We start from the raw sequence: 17,317 nt of genomic DNA, 5'->3' as shown, positions 1-17,317 counted from the left end.
ATTATTCAGACTAGAAGTAGGAAACGGTTGCGTTTATTCCACAAAGTTATGTGTTGAGTTGTCTTTTTAACTTGAATATTCATACTATGTACATATTTTAAATTGTCAAATTTGACAGAAGTACTCTACAGTTAATGTTTTTACATTTATTGCAAATTTTCCTGTCCATGTTTGAATACCGTAAATTCCAGACTGTAAGTCGCTACTTTTCTCACGTGCTTTGAACGCTGCAGCAACTATGTATTTTCTGAGGCTGTTTAATTCAAATGCTAAAGAATGCGACTTTAGTAGTTTTAGGTTGATGAAGCTGGTAATCAAGGAGTTTTCCTGGTAGGCTGCTGTATTAATTTTACTTTTTCATGTTGTCATGTTACAGATACTATTCAGGAAAGAGTATGTATTGTATGTACTTGTTGTTAGTGGTATGTATTTCATTAAATTAAAAAAAAAAAAAATCTCTGTGTAAGTATCTCATGTTACAATGTGGACATCTTGCAGCTTGTAGATAGGTATATGTATGTATGTTTTTTTTTTTTTTTCTTAAAACTTACGGGTGCAGCTTAATAGTTCGGAAATTGCGGTATTTTAGTATTTCAGGCATATTTTTTCTTGTCTTGTCATCTTACCTGATTTAAAAAAAAAATTAATTAGTGCATTGTTTCATTCCTTGTTTAAGGATGCAATGCCCTCTCCAGTGTCGGAGCTGAAGAGTCTAAACATTAAACAGCAGGAAGCTTCTTTCTTTGAAGACTTCTCGTTTCAACAAGCCACACCTTTCATCCTCTCTTTGCGGGACCCTGTGTGCAACCGGGTCACTCTGGTAGGTTGATTTTTTTTATTTGTTTTTTATTTTTTATTTTTTTGAAACAGTTCAGACATTTTACCGCTCTGTTCATACATTTCCAATGCTAACGCCACACATTTATCCCTTTCCTCGGTAAAGTACTTAATATCAAATCATAACTAAATCCTTATCACCTTTTTACAGCATGAAATTGAATTTATTTGAAAATAATTTTTAGCACATTGAAATTAAATAAAAAAATCTTAAGTTCATTACATTTTTTCATGGATTGTCTATATATATATATATATATATATATATATATATATATATAAAAATTAAAAATCAGTTCCATAAATGATGTTAAGCAGGGAACTGCTTCTAAATTACAATCTACATAGTAAAGAGAGGAATGGAAACTTTCCCCAAAGAACCTTCAGCTGGAGCTCCAGTTCTGGTCCAACGCTGCAGAAGTTTCTGGCTTCAAGTAAATCTGTTGTTTCTGTTTTCCAAAAACACTTATTTTCACCAAGTGTATGCGTTCCACTTCTAGACAATCATTCATTTCACAAATCAATTTATATTTCTATTTACCTCAGGTTTTTTTTTTTGTGCTGAGGGATTCCATCTCCTGATAGAAACCAGTTGGCCTTTGCACAGAGTATCTTTTTCATAATGCAACAGAAAAAGCAAAGGTAGAGATAATCTAATAGAGGCTGGACAAATTCAATTTACCTGCTTTAGTTGGAGTTTACAGTTGTATAGATTGGAGGATTGCACTGCTGAAAGTGTCTTATTAAACACCTCATCTGTTTCCCCAACATCTGTGTGGAATTGGAGTTGTAATGTGAATTTTTGAGCTATTTGTCTTTATTTCTAGGAGCTAAGCAGTGGCGTGATGCTGAGGATCTGTATCCCAGAGATAGCTACCTCTGAGCTGGGTAAGACACTCTTGATTTAGCACAGGCAACAAAAACAAGGTGGTTGTTGTCTAATTAAGCAATGTGTTAATAAATTATTTACTTTCTTTCTTTTTACTCGCCCCATTGCTGCCCAGACAAATGGAGACAGAAATGACTGAGTCAGAGCAGTCAAGCGCTTCAGAATTAGGTTTGCGAGCTGCTCTATGCTTCACAGTGACGTAAAATCTTTTATACTGGAGGATGCCATTACAAAGCAGACCCACACACACACACACGCACACACACGCGCACACACACACACACACACACACACACACACACACACACTGACGCTTCTTAATGGTTATAATTAATCCGCCACGTCAATGTTCTCTGCAGCTTGGGGAGAAAAAATTAAAATAAAAAAAATCACATGGACATCTCCAACCTAACTTGTTCTCATAATTTTTTTTTGATTATTTATTTTTAAAAATAATAAAGACATCAGAAATATTTCATCGAGAAAGATTAAGTTTTCTTCTCTCACCTCCATTATTATATTACATCCAAAACGCTGATAGAGGTACTGAAATGTGTTGGTGTTTATCAAGACGGTGAAGTAGGAGTTACATTTTCATGACGTGTTCATTTTGTATGTTCCAATTAGGAGAAATACTCTTTTTGTAGGTAATAAAGCAACATTAATTAGAATACTGAAAAAAGTAATAATTTTAAGTTAATACAACATCTTTTAGTTTTTGATTTAATTATTTTTTTTGTTTTGTGGCGGGTATCCAGTTAAGTTCAAACTGGAGGAAAAAAAATCTCTTAATTTATAATGAATATAGAAGTACTCTAATCCTGCGTTGTGCACAGCCTAATAGCTCAGAGTCGGCTCGCTAGTGGGGTTGTTTACCAGTCTGTCCCTAACATGACTTGTGTGTACAGTTAAACACCTAATTATACTTTTTGATGTTAATTATCGCATGAAACAATTTATTCTTTGGACCCCAACACCTTTGGGAATTATCTACTTTTAGGTCATCTAATTTGTAGAGTTGGAAATAAAGCATGAGAATGAATTGCTTCTCTGCGATCATTTATCTATTGGATTTTTCTTTTACGTCTATTTGATGTAGCAGGATTTTTTCTCTCAGGAAAAGCTAATGCTTGAATGCTGTTCTGTTTTGGAGTTTTTGAGCAGTTGCTTTCTAAAATAAAAAGCATCTTTGTCATAATTGACAGCTGAGGATGGAGGACCAAGATGAAATCTGCTGCTGTGTAATAAGAGGCTCTGTCATTCTGACCTTTCTGCTTTGCTTTAATGATGTCTGTTTCTTTTCTCTGCTTTTGAAAATGACCTGCAAAGAAAGAGCAATCAGATTTTTTTTTATTGTTTTTGTCATTTCATAAGTTATTTGATAATTCTGTATGGTATAATACGATTCATAAGGCACAATTGGTTACAACCTTTACGAGACATTTACATGAATAATTTTGCTTTTATCCTGAGGGAGGTGATAAATCAGGGAAATTGACAGTTTTACTTGGTAATACAGCTTCGACCTAAAAGTATTAATCCCTGCCATATCTTAATGTCTAAGAAATAAGGTAATGTAGCTCTAATGCATTATCTGACCAGTTAAACTGGGGATTAGCTTTGTCATCTTCCACTATCTAAATCTTATCTGTCCTGTGGGAGCTCTGGTTTTTACTGTAAACCAAAATGGTAATTTATTTCTGTTTTCAGCTATAATTAATTCCCACTGTGTCAGCTGTGTTTGAAGACGACTTTATCTCCCTTTTGTTTCTTGCCTGTTCCTCGTTCCTGCACTGTTTCCTATTATTTAGTAATCGATCGATCGAACGGACGAGGCGTTCTTCTAATGAAATGGCATTTATCCACTTCCTTTTCGACCTTTCTGACTTCGGACGACCAATTAAGACAGCCTAGTGATGCTGATTAGGAATCTGATTGGTCAGACACAGCAACATCAATTAATGTGCTACTGTTTATTTTATTTTTTTTCTTCTCCCTTTTCTTATTTGGCATTTGTTAAAAAGCATCAGCCACATATTGTCATGATAAAATGGATATCACACAAGGAAAGAGCTCTTGCTTTAAATAAATGAAGCTAGGATTATTATTATAATTGTTATGTTCAAGGTAATGATCAGAGGAGGATAAATGCATTCAATTTAAATTTTTTTTTGTAAAATATCTTTATAAAAACTGTAGTTTTAATAAATCCAGTCACCTGGTTGGCCTCTTGCATGACTCAACCTGAAGTTCTGTGGGGTTTAGGATGCAATTCAATTGAAACTCTAGAAAAAAATGTTTTTTCATTTTGTTTTGTTGCAGTGAGGAAGTGCCTTCAAGCAATTCGGTTCATCCTGCCCAAAGACGTTGCCATGAAGGTTTGTTAAAGTGGGGATGTTGAAACCCAGATTTGATGGAGTTGAGAGTGCACAGCTAAATAAATCTGAAACATTAATATTCACATTAAACTTTTTCATTATTGTTTTAATTAAGTCATGACTGACAGATTCTTCCTATGCTGATAGAACTATTACCACAACCTTACCAAATGTTTCCTTAAACTTTTTTTCCCCATTTAAACTTTATTATTATGATTTTTAGTTTTTACCATGTAGAAACTACCTCTACTTTAGTAAATAATGACGTGAATATATTTAATTAGGTTACATCTACATTAAAACTTGCCACAGATTATAGATTACTTATTTCTCTGCAGAACAAAAATATTATCTCTGTTCAACTTCATATCGAACCTTTAAAAGTACAGATCTTGGTACGATAATTAGGTCATGAGAGAAATTAGATTTTTCTCATAAAATATGCAGGTTCTGGTGAAGTGGTACAACATCTACAACGCCCCCGGCGGTCCCAGCACTCATGCAGAGTGGAGCCAATTCGTCACCTGTTTCATGACGCTGATGGGCTACAACACAGAGCGCCTGGCCTGGACTCGACACGTGAGTCAGCTGTTTCTGATTCTTCTCTTCCAATTTTCAGTGAGGTTCGGTGTATCTTCAAAAAACACTGATGGTTACACCTTCATAATCAGATCCGACTGTTGAGAAAGTTCTCAGCTGACTAAAATATGTAACGTCTTCATTTAAAAAACTTTTCTTTTTTTTTTTCATCAAACAAAAATATTCCTTCAGTTGATCATTTTCTTGTTTTCGTTTTTCTTTTTTCCTTCTTAAGCTGCAGTTTGAAGTCCCACTCTCTCCAGTTATTGCTGCCAAGAAGGCTCGTCCTTCTGACGGAGGCTCTGATGAGGTATGCAAGATGCATAATGTGAACAACGATAACAAATATATGTATCTGTGGAGGGGAAAAAAACAACTATTTATCAGGAGTCCTGTTTGTTATTATTGAGAAACATAACCAAGATGTATTTTTGAGAACATTCATAGAAGATCTACTCAGATTTGCTGGCCATTCTATTTGCATTTCTGCCATTTAAGAAGTCCATTCAAATATATTAAATCCTTTCAACCAAAAGCGAGCCTCATCCAGTTTTTAAACTTTTGCTCACAGAGAGAATTGGTGCAGTTTATATGAAGTTGCAGAGAATATAATTGGTCCTCTGCTCTACATTCACACACAATTTTGCTTGCGTGTGAATAAAGACCTCCAGAGTGGACGTTCACTCTGTCCTTCCTTCAAGTGCCTGACCTGCACTTTAATTATATAAAGGAAAGATGAAACAAATCGCTCCTCTGCGAGTTGGCCTTCGAGGGTTTTCTTAAAATGTGTCTCATTAAAGGGGATTTCTTAGCTAATCCGTGTTTGTGTGTTTTTCTCATTAAAGCAAACACGTCTGGAAAATGTCAATCAGCTGCAGGCTCAGTGTGCTGCTTTATTTTTGACCCGAGGAAAGATGTGTCAGATTTTACTTAAGCTACTGTGTGGTTAATTTTAGTTGAGAATAACCCCTGCTGTAACCTGCACATAATGATATACAGTGCCTCCAGAAAGTATTCACACCCCTTCACCCTTTCAACAGAATTGGGTTACTTGGTTTAAAGCCATTTTGAAAATTGTTGAAAAACAAAACCAATAATAACTGGCCCACAACAGCAATGCGAGAACATGTTTTCATACCACTTAGTTCAGATTTTTCTCTTTATTTTCAGGCCATTTTGTAGGAAAGTACAAATCTGCGGAAGGAGACTCTTAAATTTGACATCACTGTCTTAAAAAGCACTGATGTCTCTATTACTTAGAAATTAAACCTGGATCTCAAAGCCTAACCAAGCTGAATCCCAGTACAAGATCAAAACAAACATTTCTGTAAAATATTTACCTGAGATGTAAATTTTTTTTTTGTTTGAACCCAAGTAAAGGAGAGAAATATACAATTTTCTTTGTTTGTTTTGCTGATGATAGAGCCAAACAACGCGTAAATGTCAGTGATTTTGGATTTCCGACTAGAAGGCCCTCAGTTTGGGTGTGATGCAAGAAACCACGTTTCCCTCCAGCATGGATGGTCATACAGATTTTGAACAAACCTTTAAAATGTTGCAAAAAACATTTTTGTGCCTCTGGTAAGGCACAGACCCACTGGTGGATGGGAAAGATTGCTACGTCAGAACTTAATCGGCTAATGTGTTTCCATCTACCCCTTTAGTGCATCAACTCTTTTTCAGAAGAGCCAAAGACCACTTCAAGCGAGCGAAAAAAACATTTTGAATTTTTCTGTTTCCTACAACCTTTTCTAATGAGACACTTCAAAATGTGCTTAAAGAAACATTGATAGAAATATGGCTAGTGCCAGCTCAGAGACAACTTTAGTATCTCTGAAAAGACCTGAGATAATATCTGTTAATGTTGTCCGTTGAACTTCACTGAACATGTTCAAGTTGAGTGAAAACAGGTTTTCTTTCCATCATTAAGCTCTGCTCTGATTGTTTCAGGATATGTCTGAAGTTGGAAAAAGTGTGTTTGAGTGTATTTAAGGCATTTTATAACGGAAGGTACATCTAACCCATACAGGCATAGCTTGTTAGTGAAACTATGTAGTTCACTAAGAGGTGCTGCTGGTTAAAACATGTGGCTCATTGGCATTATTTCTGGATTATGCTGTAAATCTGACTTTAGCACTTTATTTATTTATTTATTTATTTATTTTATTTTTTACCCCTCTAGAATTGAAGGAACTCACTAAGTGTCATTATAATGTTATCACTTTTAGCATTTGAATCTAGTTGTGGTTATGGTTGCAATAATCCAACTTCAGACTGGCATTGATCTATAATCCTGGTTTTGTAGGACTGGGACTACCTGTTGGCATCTCACTATCAGCGTCAGATAAATTCTCAGCCCGTCTGTGGATCAGTGGACCCCAACAATGTTCCTGCCGCAGAAAAAGAGGACCCGTTTTCTGTACGTAACCCAGTCTGCTTTATTCCATATTGAACCCATGCTTTTTAGATTTTACAACATATAAAGATCAATGAAAGTAAAAGATTTTTCTGCCTCTTCAAAGAGGTAGTGCTTGTTATTCTCCACATCCATTTTTGTTGCCTCTCTTGTTCTTTCTGCATCTTTGTATACATCATGTGCGTCTGACTTGAAGAGCTTTGTAAGTTACTAATATTGATTTTGCAGAAAGGAGGGAATTGGAGTGTATATTTTAAATGGCAGACGGATGTAAATGTTGTTTTGAGTTGCTGGAAAACGTTTAAACGCAATACTTTCTCATTTCTTTAAAGTTTATTTATGTGGTGCCAACTCACAACTAATGTGTCTTGTGGTGTATACAACACAGGTTTAATTCATATTCAGTTATATAGAACAATATGTTCCCCAAATGTGCTTCAAATCATTTCAATTCCAGATTCGGTTCAGATTTTTTTTTAATGGCTGTTTTCAACCTTTTTTTTTTTTTTTTTTCTTCCTTTCCAACACCAGGCGGATTCTCCCTCCAGCTCATCTTTGAAACTTGAGAGTTCGGCTCCTCTGTTCCCTCACATTCCCGCCCTTTTCGGTGTCCTCCATCTGCTCTACCAGGAGCTGCAGCTGGACGAGCTGCACAGGGCAAGAGCTTCATCACTGGTGTGTCTGCTGCAGCAGTTGGCCAGGTAGCCGCCATTTTATTTATTTTCCATTTTTAAGTTCTGTTAGTCATTAAGCTGCCTTTCTATAATAAAACAATGTTGGCAGACAGACACGAGGCGCGTACAATTATCACTACAAACAGCCTGTTGAACATTCTCATAAACTACATTGAACTTTCGCACACAGAAGGAAATGGGGAATGCAACTCATTGTTTTCAGTGAAACTTTGTGTGTAATCCAAGGCCCTTCAGTGGTTTGTGTGTTGGGAAATAAACTTTAACAGATTGTCAAGTGACTGCTGTTATTGGTGACCATGACAATAAAAGAATAAGAGGAGTGGGAGAGTGAAGAGCTCTTTAGAGTAATTGTTCTACATTGTTAGTATGTGGGTTGTATTTAAGTATGCTGACATTTTTTATGCTTTCTGTTCTTTATTAACAGGCAAAGCAAATGATAACTCTGATTGCTTTGTCATAATTTTAAAAATAGTTTATCCTCTTTGTTTGAGTTGAATTGTTTTGCCATCTGTCGTTTTTTAATATTGTTGCATTCACAGTAATTTCATCAGTTTGTGTCCCATCTTCAGCCTCACTTTCCTCTGGAAATGCAACATTTCATTAAGGCAGTTTGATAAATTAACGAGGAGACGGGCTATTGTAAAACAGAAATGTTTTTATTAGTTTGTAAACACTTTGAGTCCATAGATAGATTCTGCCATAAAGATTGTTTTCTTGATACAAATTCTGCCAGTCAAGGAAGGAAGTTTCAGTATTCAGATGAACTTTTCACAGCCCAGGACAAATTTACTCAGAGGGCTTCTAGTTTTATTTTGAAACTAATATATTCAGAATCATGTTGTGAATCATGCGTTTGGCCCAAATTGTCTAAATATCCATTAGCGGTAAGTTTGGGAGAGGGGCAGATTGTTCTGCTATAATAAACTTTGAGTGGAAATACCCCCAGTTTCATGGTGGTAACTCAAAAAAATGCAAGAACTATGTCACGTGATTGCTTTTGTTTAAAACACAAAAGTAGCAACTATTATCACTGTTAATAAAATAATCTAACATTAATTTTTTATGGGTGTAATACAACTATCTATAATGTTTTTATTTTATTTTAAATGCAGACCAATTAAAAATGCTATACACCTGCAAAATTTAGTTACACTTTTCAAGTTCTTTTGGTCAGAATATTGAAGTTGAAGGGTAGAGTAGGTTTTCACTTTAAACTGTTGTCATGTTGAATCTGGGATGGAGGGATAAGGAGGACAATTTTATTTTTTAGTCTAATTAGGGCTTTACCTATCTAAATATAGGGTGTCGCACCCTATATTTGTATTCTTGTATCTTTGTATTCTTCACAAAAATGTGAAGAATACATTTTTAAATGTTCCTTAAAAAAAGACTGTTGCCTGCCATTGAGCTCTTGGTTTGCAGGTCAATAGCAGTGGTTCATGGTTCTTAATTACTTTTGCTCCATCTTGCGGCAATTGCAGCCCTAAACTAGTTAAATGTCACAGAAGCTATTTGAGAATGTCGGGATATTTCTAGAATAGCTCTAATGACTTTTCAGTTTATTGCCTTGGTGTGCAGCAGCAGACACTAGTAAAAAAAAACTACCGCAAGGTAGACATGATCTTCTAAGCTATGAATTATTAATAATGGAAATGGTCCTTTGCTTTAATCAAAGGGAAATGACAGAATCCAAGCTGCCCAGCTTTTACTCTTTGTTTTTGCTCATTTAATGTTTCAGATCATTAAACAAAGGTAATTTGAGTAAATACAAACATTTTAGGGGAAACAAGCTGCCCAAACCAAATTAGCACAACATAAATATATTTCAATTTTCTACCCACACCTGACCTAAAATCTGTCTGACAACATGAAGAAGGCTAAAATGTCTGAAAGCGACACATCGAGCCTGAAGAAATTCAAGATCAGCTGAGAAACAAAGTCATAGTTTTGGTCTGCAAAAGGTCAAAAAGGCATTTTTAAGGCTTTGTTTTTCCAGTCAACCACTGCTTTCCTACACAAATCCCATTTGATTCTCATCTTTCTTCACTACTCTATCTGGGCTCTCTCCCATTGACTTTGATTTCCCAAGTTGAATTTTGACCTGGCCAATCAGTGAACAGAAGGAAAAGTTGTGAACGACGATGTTTATTTTCTGCGCTGTTATAAAATAGAAGTCTGCCTGTAGTTTTTAGTAATGACAGTGGAGGAAGTAAATATTCGTTTGTCAATAGCCGAGAGTCCAGGTCTGGTTTTCACCAGGCTGACATTGTAAGCACAATTATCTAAAAATGGACAAAACTGCAAACAGTGGTCAACAATGCATGTAGGGGTTTGCAAAAAAGAAATCCAGAACGTTATCTAAGATACTAACGCTGAGCAAAAAAAGGAAAAGGAGACTGAATGGCAGATATCAGGGGGGCAAATACTTTTCCTCTGCACTCTATTTATGTGATTCATCATTTGTTTGCAGAGACCTGCAGCTGGAGGAATATGTTGATCTGTACTGGAGAGACTACCCTTCATTAATTAGCTGCTTTACAGAGAGCTGCATCATAGACCAGGGTAAGAGACTGAATGGGTTCATGTGATATTCAGGCAGGAAATGCACAAGACATGTAATTGTAAAGCCAAAAAAAAAAAAAAAAAAGGTTCTGATGCTCATAAAAGCCTAGAGAGCTCTTTGTATTTGTCCAGGTAATTCCAGTATAAGCATATTATTTCAACTAAAGTTTAAATTTCATTACTTCTCTGGTAATTGTTGTTTACCAGCAGTGACTGAACTCTTTTCCTCTTCCCCGTTATTTTGACCTTTGACTGGCCCACTCTTTGTTATCAGCTGTGATTGGTCAGATGCACCGGCCGACCTTCCTCAGCTCTGATCCGCCATGTGTGTTCAATTGGCTCAGTAGCTGCTTGAGAGGGGAGGCGAGCCCCCCATTTCCGTACCTGCCTGGCATCTGTCAGAGGACCAAGCTGCTGGTTCTGGTATAACCACACTTCCTGTATTTGAATTTCTTTTAAGCCATTGTTACTTAGATTTCAGTTATTTACCTTGTTTTATTCTTAATATAAACATATAATGTTTTTAAGGTTTTAGAAACATTATATGTTTATATAATGTTAATGTTTGATTAAAAACATTAATCAAATGTTTTTGATTGATGCTTAACATTATGATGCTGTGGTAGCCATATTGATCCCTTACAGATGTTCTTAATAAAAACAAAAATAAATGCTGCATGTTTACTAACCATGCAAGTTTGATGCCAATTCTTATTATAACTGGGTAGGATGATGACCTGTCCACTTTCTGTTTTTTTTTTTCTTTCTGTAACTCCAGTACATACGCGAAGTGGAAACATTTTGTCAGAATATCCTAAATTCGTTTAATTTATTACAAAATTTCTAAAATAACACACAAACGTATTTTATTATCCGTTTCCTCTCAACCCTGAATATTGACATTTTGTAAACATGTTCAGTCATGTTGAAAAGAACTGACAAAACCAGCTAAATGTTTTTTTTTGTTGTTGTTGTAATATCAACAATGTCGTTGAAGTTTGTTTCACTTGAGTTATTCCCTTTTATGTAAAAATAACTTTTTTTGGGTCTCCTTTTTCTTTTTTTGACAGAGTTATGCTCTGTACATCATTGGAGATTATAATGCTACATCGACAAATGAATGGAAGTACCTCCTGAAGCTCTCAGCAGGTATGTTTCACTGTTGTTTATTTTTATACCAGATGTTGGGGGTTTTGGACCAAAGCAGCAGTGCACCAATCAGCCAGCCAGTGGTTAAAATAGCCGAGAACGGTAACTGTGTGGCCCAAAAAGGGAAGAAAAAAGAAAGGAAAGGAAAAGGGGCCGGAGTGGGTTGGTTTTTCTCATTACTTTTGTCTTGAGCTTAGACAAAGGAACAGAAGTTTTTTGATGCAAGAATGAAACAAAATTTACGCAAATGAGTTTCAATGTGCTGCAGTTCGGTTTTATAATTTCTCATGTCAGGATTGATGTGGATAATAGAACAGCCAGGCCTTTTTTCCATTAAAATTCTTAACTTTATTATAACAATGGTTAGTGTACCATAATGCAACTTGAGTTTTTGACCAAATTATTGATGATTTTGATTTTGAACTTGCTGACAGAGAACCTAAAGATAAACGCAAAGTAATTCAGAAACATACAAAGGTCCAGATTCTTGCAACAAGATTTTAAACTGGATCTATGATCATTTTCATTTTCATTATTTCTGTTTTTGCTTAATATATAAATAGTCTGTTACTTGCTCTACTGTTGTTGCAAGCTTGTGTTTTTGAATCCTGCTTGAAACTGTAAGTGTAACACCTGTGTGCAGTGGTGTTTATAAATCCAGATCTGCTTTTTTAAAGCTTTATGCATTCGTTAAATGGGTCATTTTAAGATGACTATTCATAAGGATAAAATAAAAAATGTGCTTTGATCCTGTATATAAACTCAGGAAGCAGCAGAGTGGAAGTTTTAAGGGACCAAGGTGACTTCTGGCTGTTCGTATTTCTTTATATAGAACCCGTTTAGTACAGGATGTTGCAGCACAGGGACCACTTCAATGGGAGAAGCTCTTAGTTGTTTTCCTGACAAAGGAAATCCCTCACTAAACCTTTTATAAAACATTTAATAAAATGATTTGTCTGTTTGAAGCTGTAACAGCGTCAAAGGTTTAGTTACTAGAGACTGTCCTCTTCGGCTGCATTATTCTGTGTTCACTAGCACAGAAACCACATTAGACACCAACAAAAATGCACAAATCTTTTGGTCATGATGAATTTTCAGAAAAAATGTCCCTGAAACTCAAAGTTCTGTGTATTTTTTAAATGGCCTGAAACAACACTTGGACAGCTTGTTTTCCTCGGTGTAATCATTTATCGACAAGCCACCCATATTAACTGTCAGCCCCACTGTGCTCTGCTTCAGAGTCAGATTATTACACAGTCTCCTGCTTTTCCTCCTTCTTTGTTGTCCTCTCATGTTAAAGCCCACTAGAGCTCCTTGGTGGCAGTTATTTGATCCACCATTTTTCTTCTGTCAACGAATTTAGCCTTGAGCCTGTGAGTGATGAGAAAACTTTAGTTTTTGTCCTTCCAGCATTAAGACTTAATTTTCAAGTAGAACAGATTCCTTGTCACCAAAAAGAAAAGCATGATTTACTCATCCTGTATTTAAAGAGACAATATTATGTAAAATATACTTTTGTAAGCCTTACATTATGTTATAATGCTATTCCCTCATCATAAACACACCTGGAGTGTTGCCTTGATTCTTTCATGAATGTTTGAGAAATCCTATAATCTCCCATGGCAACCGTTCACTTGTGGAAACGCCTGGGTGGACCTTTGAGACGCAGCTCCTCCTCTGAGCATCTGCCTCACAGTGACTCCCCCACTTGGCTCCTTCAGACTAGCCAGTAGCAATTGGCAAACATTTGTTGAGCCTTTTACATAAACTACTTCTCAGTTCAACGCTGGTAAAAACGTTGTTAAATGGTTGATGGGGGAGTGATTTTGTGATGACATCCTGAAGGCCGAGTTTCAGAAAGAGCAGGAGTTTTTAAAGAGACGGAGGCCCAATTTCAAGGTTTTAAATTAGAAAATAACATTTCTTTTAAATCATATTTGATTTACATGGCATTTTCATAATAACAACTGAAACCTGATTACTTGTGCATGGTCAATACATAACACTGGCACTTTCACTCTTAATCCAAGTGTGTTTCATGCCAAATTTTAGTAGCAGATTTAAAGAATTTCAGGAAAACTTTAGAATACCTTATGTTGTTATAATTCTAACTCATAAATAAGGCTTCATTTATGGAAGTTGAGATATTGCTTACATTTGGTTTAATGTCTGTGTCTTTATCATTCTAGGCCAGAGATCCCGTGCTAGTGAGCCAAACTCCAGAAGGTAAAATAAATTCAAAGATTTTGTACAACTATCTACAGACATGACATTTTTTTTGTGCGTTTAAAAACTCTGTCATCAAATCATGATTGAAATGATTGGTGATTTTTCTCACAAAGTACTTCTGTGTTTTGTTTTTCCAGGCAGAGCAGTGTGAAGGTCAGGGTTTCCAGTGAGAGTCTAGCTGAGCAGCTGGTGGTGTGGCTCACCTCACAGGGTACGAGCAGCGAATCATTTTCACAACATTACCTCACAACAATGGATGTTTTGACACTTGCAATGAAGCTAAAGTCAACAAATTGACTTTCACAGTCAAATCAGATATGTTATATAGATAAGAGAACAATTGTGGGGCAATGTAGCCAATCAAACTTTACTGGTAGAGACCTTTTCTTACAAGCGTGTAAATACAGGTGAATATACATAAAGCGCTAAAATAAGAACTATAGAGGAGGAATTGTGGGGAAAGTACAAATAAAAACATATGACGAAATAATTATATAAAAAAACAACAATAAACTATCCGATAAATAGTAAATTATGTTTGATTAAATAAAAATTAGCTAGTAATGCAGTAGAAAACATACATATTTAGCTTAATCTGACATTTATGATACCAGGTTTTATTGAGTTGAGAATTAATTTTAAAAATATACTAAAAACATTAAAGGGAGTTAACCTCAAGTTCTCATAATTTGGATTTGAACGCATTCAGTTCTGTTCCAGTCGCTCTGCTACTCATTCCTTTTTAGAGAAGGGAAATGGGAAAACAGCCTCAGTTTCATTGCTGTTATCCTGAACCCAAAGCAACAACTAACCCTGAGATCGAAAACATCAACTTCCTCTACTTTCTATGGCTGTCAGAAAACAAATACAAGCAGGCAGAGGAGAAAAAATGGCCTTTTTGGATAAAAGACTGCGCTCTGTCATGAACCTCCGTGAAGCGTTGTAAGCTTCTCCGCTATATGGAGATCTTGAGAAGACACATTCGCTCGAAAACATTCCCGCTGTCCAGCACCAGTGAAAAGGTGGCTGCAAATCTTTATTTTCAAACTTAAAAACCCAGTTTCTGTCGCAGCTGTTTCACAAGGCTCTCAACATGTGTTTTTAAAAGAGGGAATCATTTAAGGTTCCCAGTTATTTATAGAAGTTAAACTCCTCCAGTTCAGTTCCCTCTAAGGTGGTTACTGAGGTTATAGTTTGTAAAATATATTCTTAAATCAAACGGGGGTTTTTTTACTGCCTCTGGAGGACTCGTTGTCCGTGTTAAAAGTTGGGTGTAGGTTTCTCTCCCCCTGTGGGTCTGGACCAGTTACTAAAACTTCTGTTTTCTGCTCATTAACATCATTTTAACAGCAGTTGGTCCATGTTTTAAAATGCATAATCTGTCTTTATGGTTGCTTTTAAACTCTAAATAACCAAAATTATTCACCCCTGCCTTCCCACCGCTGCAGGCTTCACCCTGAAGGATTTGGAGTCGGTCCCGTTCGGGGTGGCTTTGCCCATCAGAGAGGCAATTTACCGATGTCGCGAGCAGCCGTCCTCTGATTGGCCAGAGGAAGTCTGTCTGCTGATTGGCCGACAGGACCTGACCAAGCAAGCTCACAAGATGACCCTGGCTAAAAGCAAAGCTGTAAGTAGAGATTTGTGAAATCAGGATGCAGCCATCTGTAGTAGAATCCAATTTTACTTTTATTCTGTCATTGGCTTACTTTATTACAGATAACTGCATTTTCTTTAAATCTTTAGGTTACTTTCGTAACCCCAGTTCTCTGAGTAGCGTGAGTGTCTCATAATGGGAACGCCCCTGGCGTAACCTCACCAGAAGCTCCTATTACATTACGCCAGCCAGGATTGGCTGGAGATAAGCCTGTCAGCGTCAGAGAGGGCAGGGAGCCCCCCACGCCCCCCCCATAAATAGGGCTGATGCTGAGCAAGGGTTCTTGGCCCAAGAGACAAACAACTGGTCACTTTTCCTGACCTATTTTGTTTTCTCTAAATAGATATCTAAAGCATGTACAGGCCAAAGGTTGTGCAGTTTCTCCTGCTCCAGTGAAGAAGAGGAGAGGGACAAAAAGCCACCAACTCAATTGGAGATTATGACCCCAACACCTCAGGCTCAAAAGCAGGGTTGGGGAGCAAAGTCACCTTAGTTTTGTCTGGAGAAAACCTCATACAAGATGGGTTAACAGACAAAGCATGGATTTCACCCTCACGCTTTGTAGAGACCAATGCCAACAGAAGTGCTGTTTTCAAGGTTACAATTTTTAATTCAACCCGATCTAGAGGCTCGAAGGGTGAGGCAGAGAGAGCATCCTGCACCAGGGGTAAATCCCACGATGGAGCCATGGGTCTTGAGACAGGGAGCTTGCTGCAAGCCCCCCGCATGAACCGGCACACTAAGGGATGGTGGCCTGCAGTCTTCCCCTCAAAACCCACATGGCAAGCTGAAATAGCAGCCAAGTACACCTTGACAGTAGAAAAAGCTTTTCTTTTATCAATCAGGTCCTGTAGAAAAGCTAAAAGCACGGCCACAGAACACTGAAAGGGGATTTCCTGAATTTCAGAGCACCATTTTTCAAAAACAGATCATTTGTTCTCATACAAAGATCTTGTTGCTGGAGCTCTAGCATTCTGGATTGTCTCAGTAACACTCTGTGGGAGACCTACAGATTGTAGATTGAACCACTCATGGGCCAAGCCCACAAAGCCAGCCTTTCTGGGTGGGGATGAAAAATTTGTCCTCGTGCCTGAGACAGTAGATCCCTGCATGCAAGCAGAGGCCACGGATCCTTCCACAGGAGCTGAGTTATCTCTGCTAACCAGTGTTTTGATGGCCAGTGGGGTGCAATGAGGATCATAGTCAGCCCTTCTGTTCGTACCCTGGCTAGCGTTGGTGAAATTAGAGCTATGGGGGGAAAGGCATAGAGCAGAACCCGAGGCCACCTGTGGGCCAGTGCGTCCACCCCCAGAGGTGCGTTCTGATCGTGCAGGGAGAAATACAGATGACACTGTTTGTTCTGCTGTGAGGCAAATAGGTCCACGGATGGTTGCCCGTACCTCTGCCAGACCAGCCTGGCCGCTTCCGGATGGAGTTTTCACTCTGCATACAGGGGACTCCCTCTGGAGAGGAGGTCCGCTCCTCAGTTCAGTACTCCTGGGACATGAGTACATCAGATGGGGCATCTGTCGTGTCAACTTTCCTGTTCTGCACTACTCCCATTGGAACGCCCTGTGTCAGCACACTGGGGTTCCACCAAGGGCGTAGTGCTGCCCTGCAGGCTGCAGAAACCCTCACTCTGTGAGAAACATGTGGATTCAGCTTCTGCTGAGAGGCCACCCAGCACTGGACTCCTTTCATAAGGAGTCGCCCAAGGGGGAACCACTGCTAATGCTGAGGCCATCAGGCCCAAGAGCCTTCTGCAGAGTCTGATGGACACCAGATTTCCTCTGTGAAACATGGACAAGCAGTCCAGCATCGTTTTCACTCTGTCCTCTGTTAGTCTCACTCTGGCCTGAACTGAGTCCAGGGAGAGACCTATGAAGGAAATGGATTGAGTGGGGAGTAGTACACTCTTCTCCATGTTTA

The 17,317-nt window shown here is 37.7% G+C and overlaps 1 protein-coding gene across 3 annotated transcripts in view; it reads left to right on the top strand.

Moving 5' to 3' along the window:
- Nucleotides 1–17,317, top strand: part of anapc1 (anaphase promoting complex subunit 1) — a 51,031-nt gene that overhangs the window by 7,194 nt on the left and 26,520 nt on the right. For all 3 annotated transcript variants that reach the window (XM_007551130.2, XM_007551129.2, XM_016671023.1), the window contains exons 16-28: nucleotides 677–820; nucleotides 1,665–1,725; nucleotides 4,049–4,104; nucleotides 4,552–4,683; nucleotides 4,919–4,993; nucleotides 6,989–7,102; nucleotides 7,631–7,800; nucleotides 10,265–10,356; nucleotides 10,631–10,779; nucleotides 11,427–11,505; nucleotides 13,695–13,731; nucleotides 13,872–13,945; nucleotides 15,183–15,361. In XM_007551130.2, the coding sequence (XP_007551192.1) occupies nucleotides 677–820; nucleotides 1,665–1,725; nucleotides 4,049–4,104; nucleotides 4,552–4,683; nucleotides 4,919–4,993; nucleotides 6,989–7,102; nucleotides 7,631–7,800; nucleotides 10,265–10,356; nucleotides 10,631–10,779; nucleotides 11,427–11,505; nucleotides 13,695–13,731; nucleotides 13,872–13,945; nucleotides 15,183–15,361 (1,362 nt within the window). The remainder of the gene's footprint in view (nucleotides 1–676; nucleotides 821–1,664; nucleotides 1,726–4,048; nucleotides 4,105–4,551; nucleotides 4,684–4,918; nucleotides 4,994–6,988; nucleotides 7,103–7,630; nucleotides 7,801–10,264; nucleotides 10,357–10,630; nucleotides 10,780–11,426; nucleotides 11,506–13,694; nucleotides 13,732–13,871; nucleotides 13,946–15,182; nucleotides 15,362–17,317) is intronic.

The sequence above is a fragment of the Poecilia formosa genome, unplaced genomic scaffold, assembly GCF_000485575.1.
Source record: "Poecilia formosa unplaced genomic scaffold, Poecilia_formosa-5.1.2 Scaffold40, whole genome shotgun sequence".
NCBI lineage: Eukaryota > Metazoa > Chordata > Actinopteri > Cyprinodontiformes > Poeciliidae > Poecilia > Poecilia formosa.
Note: the sequence above shows the minus strand (reverse complement) of the source record. Positions and strands in the feature narration are given on the sequence as shown.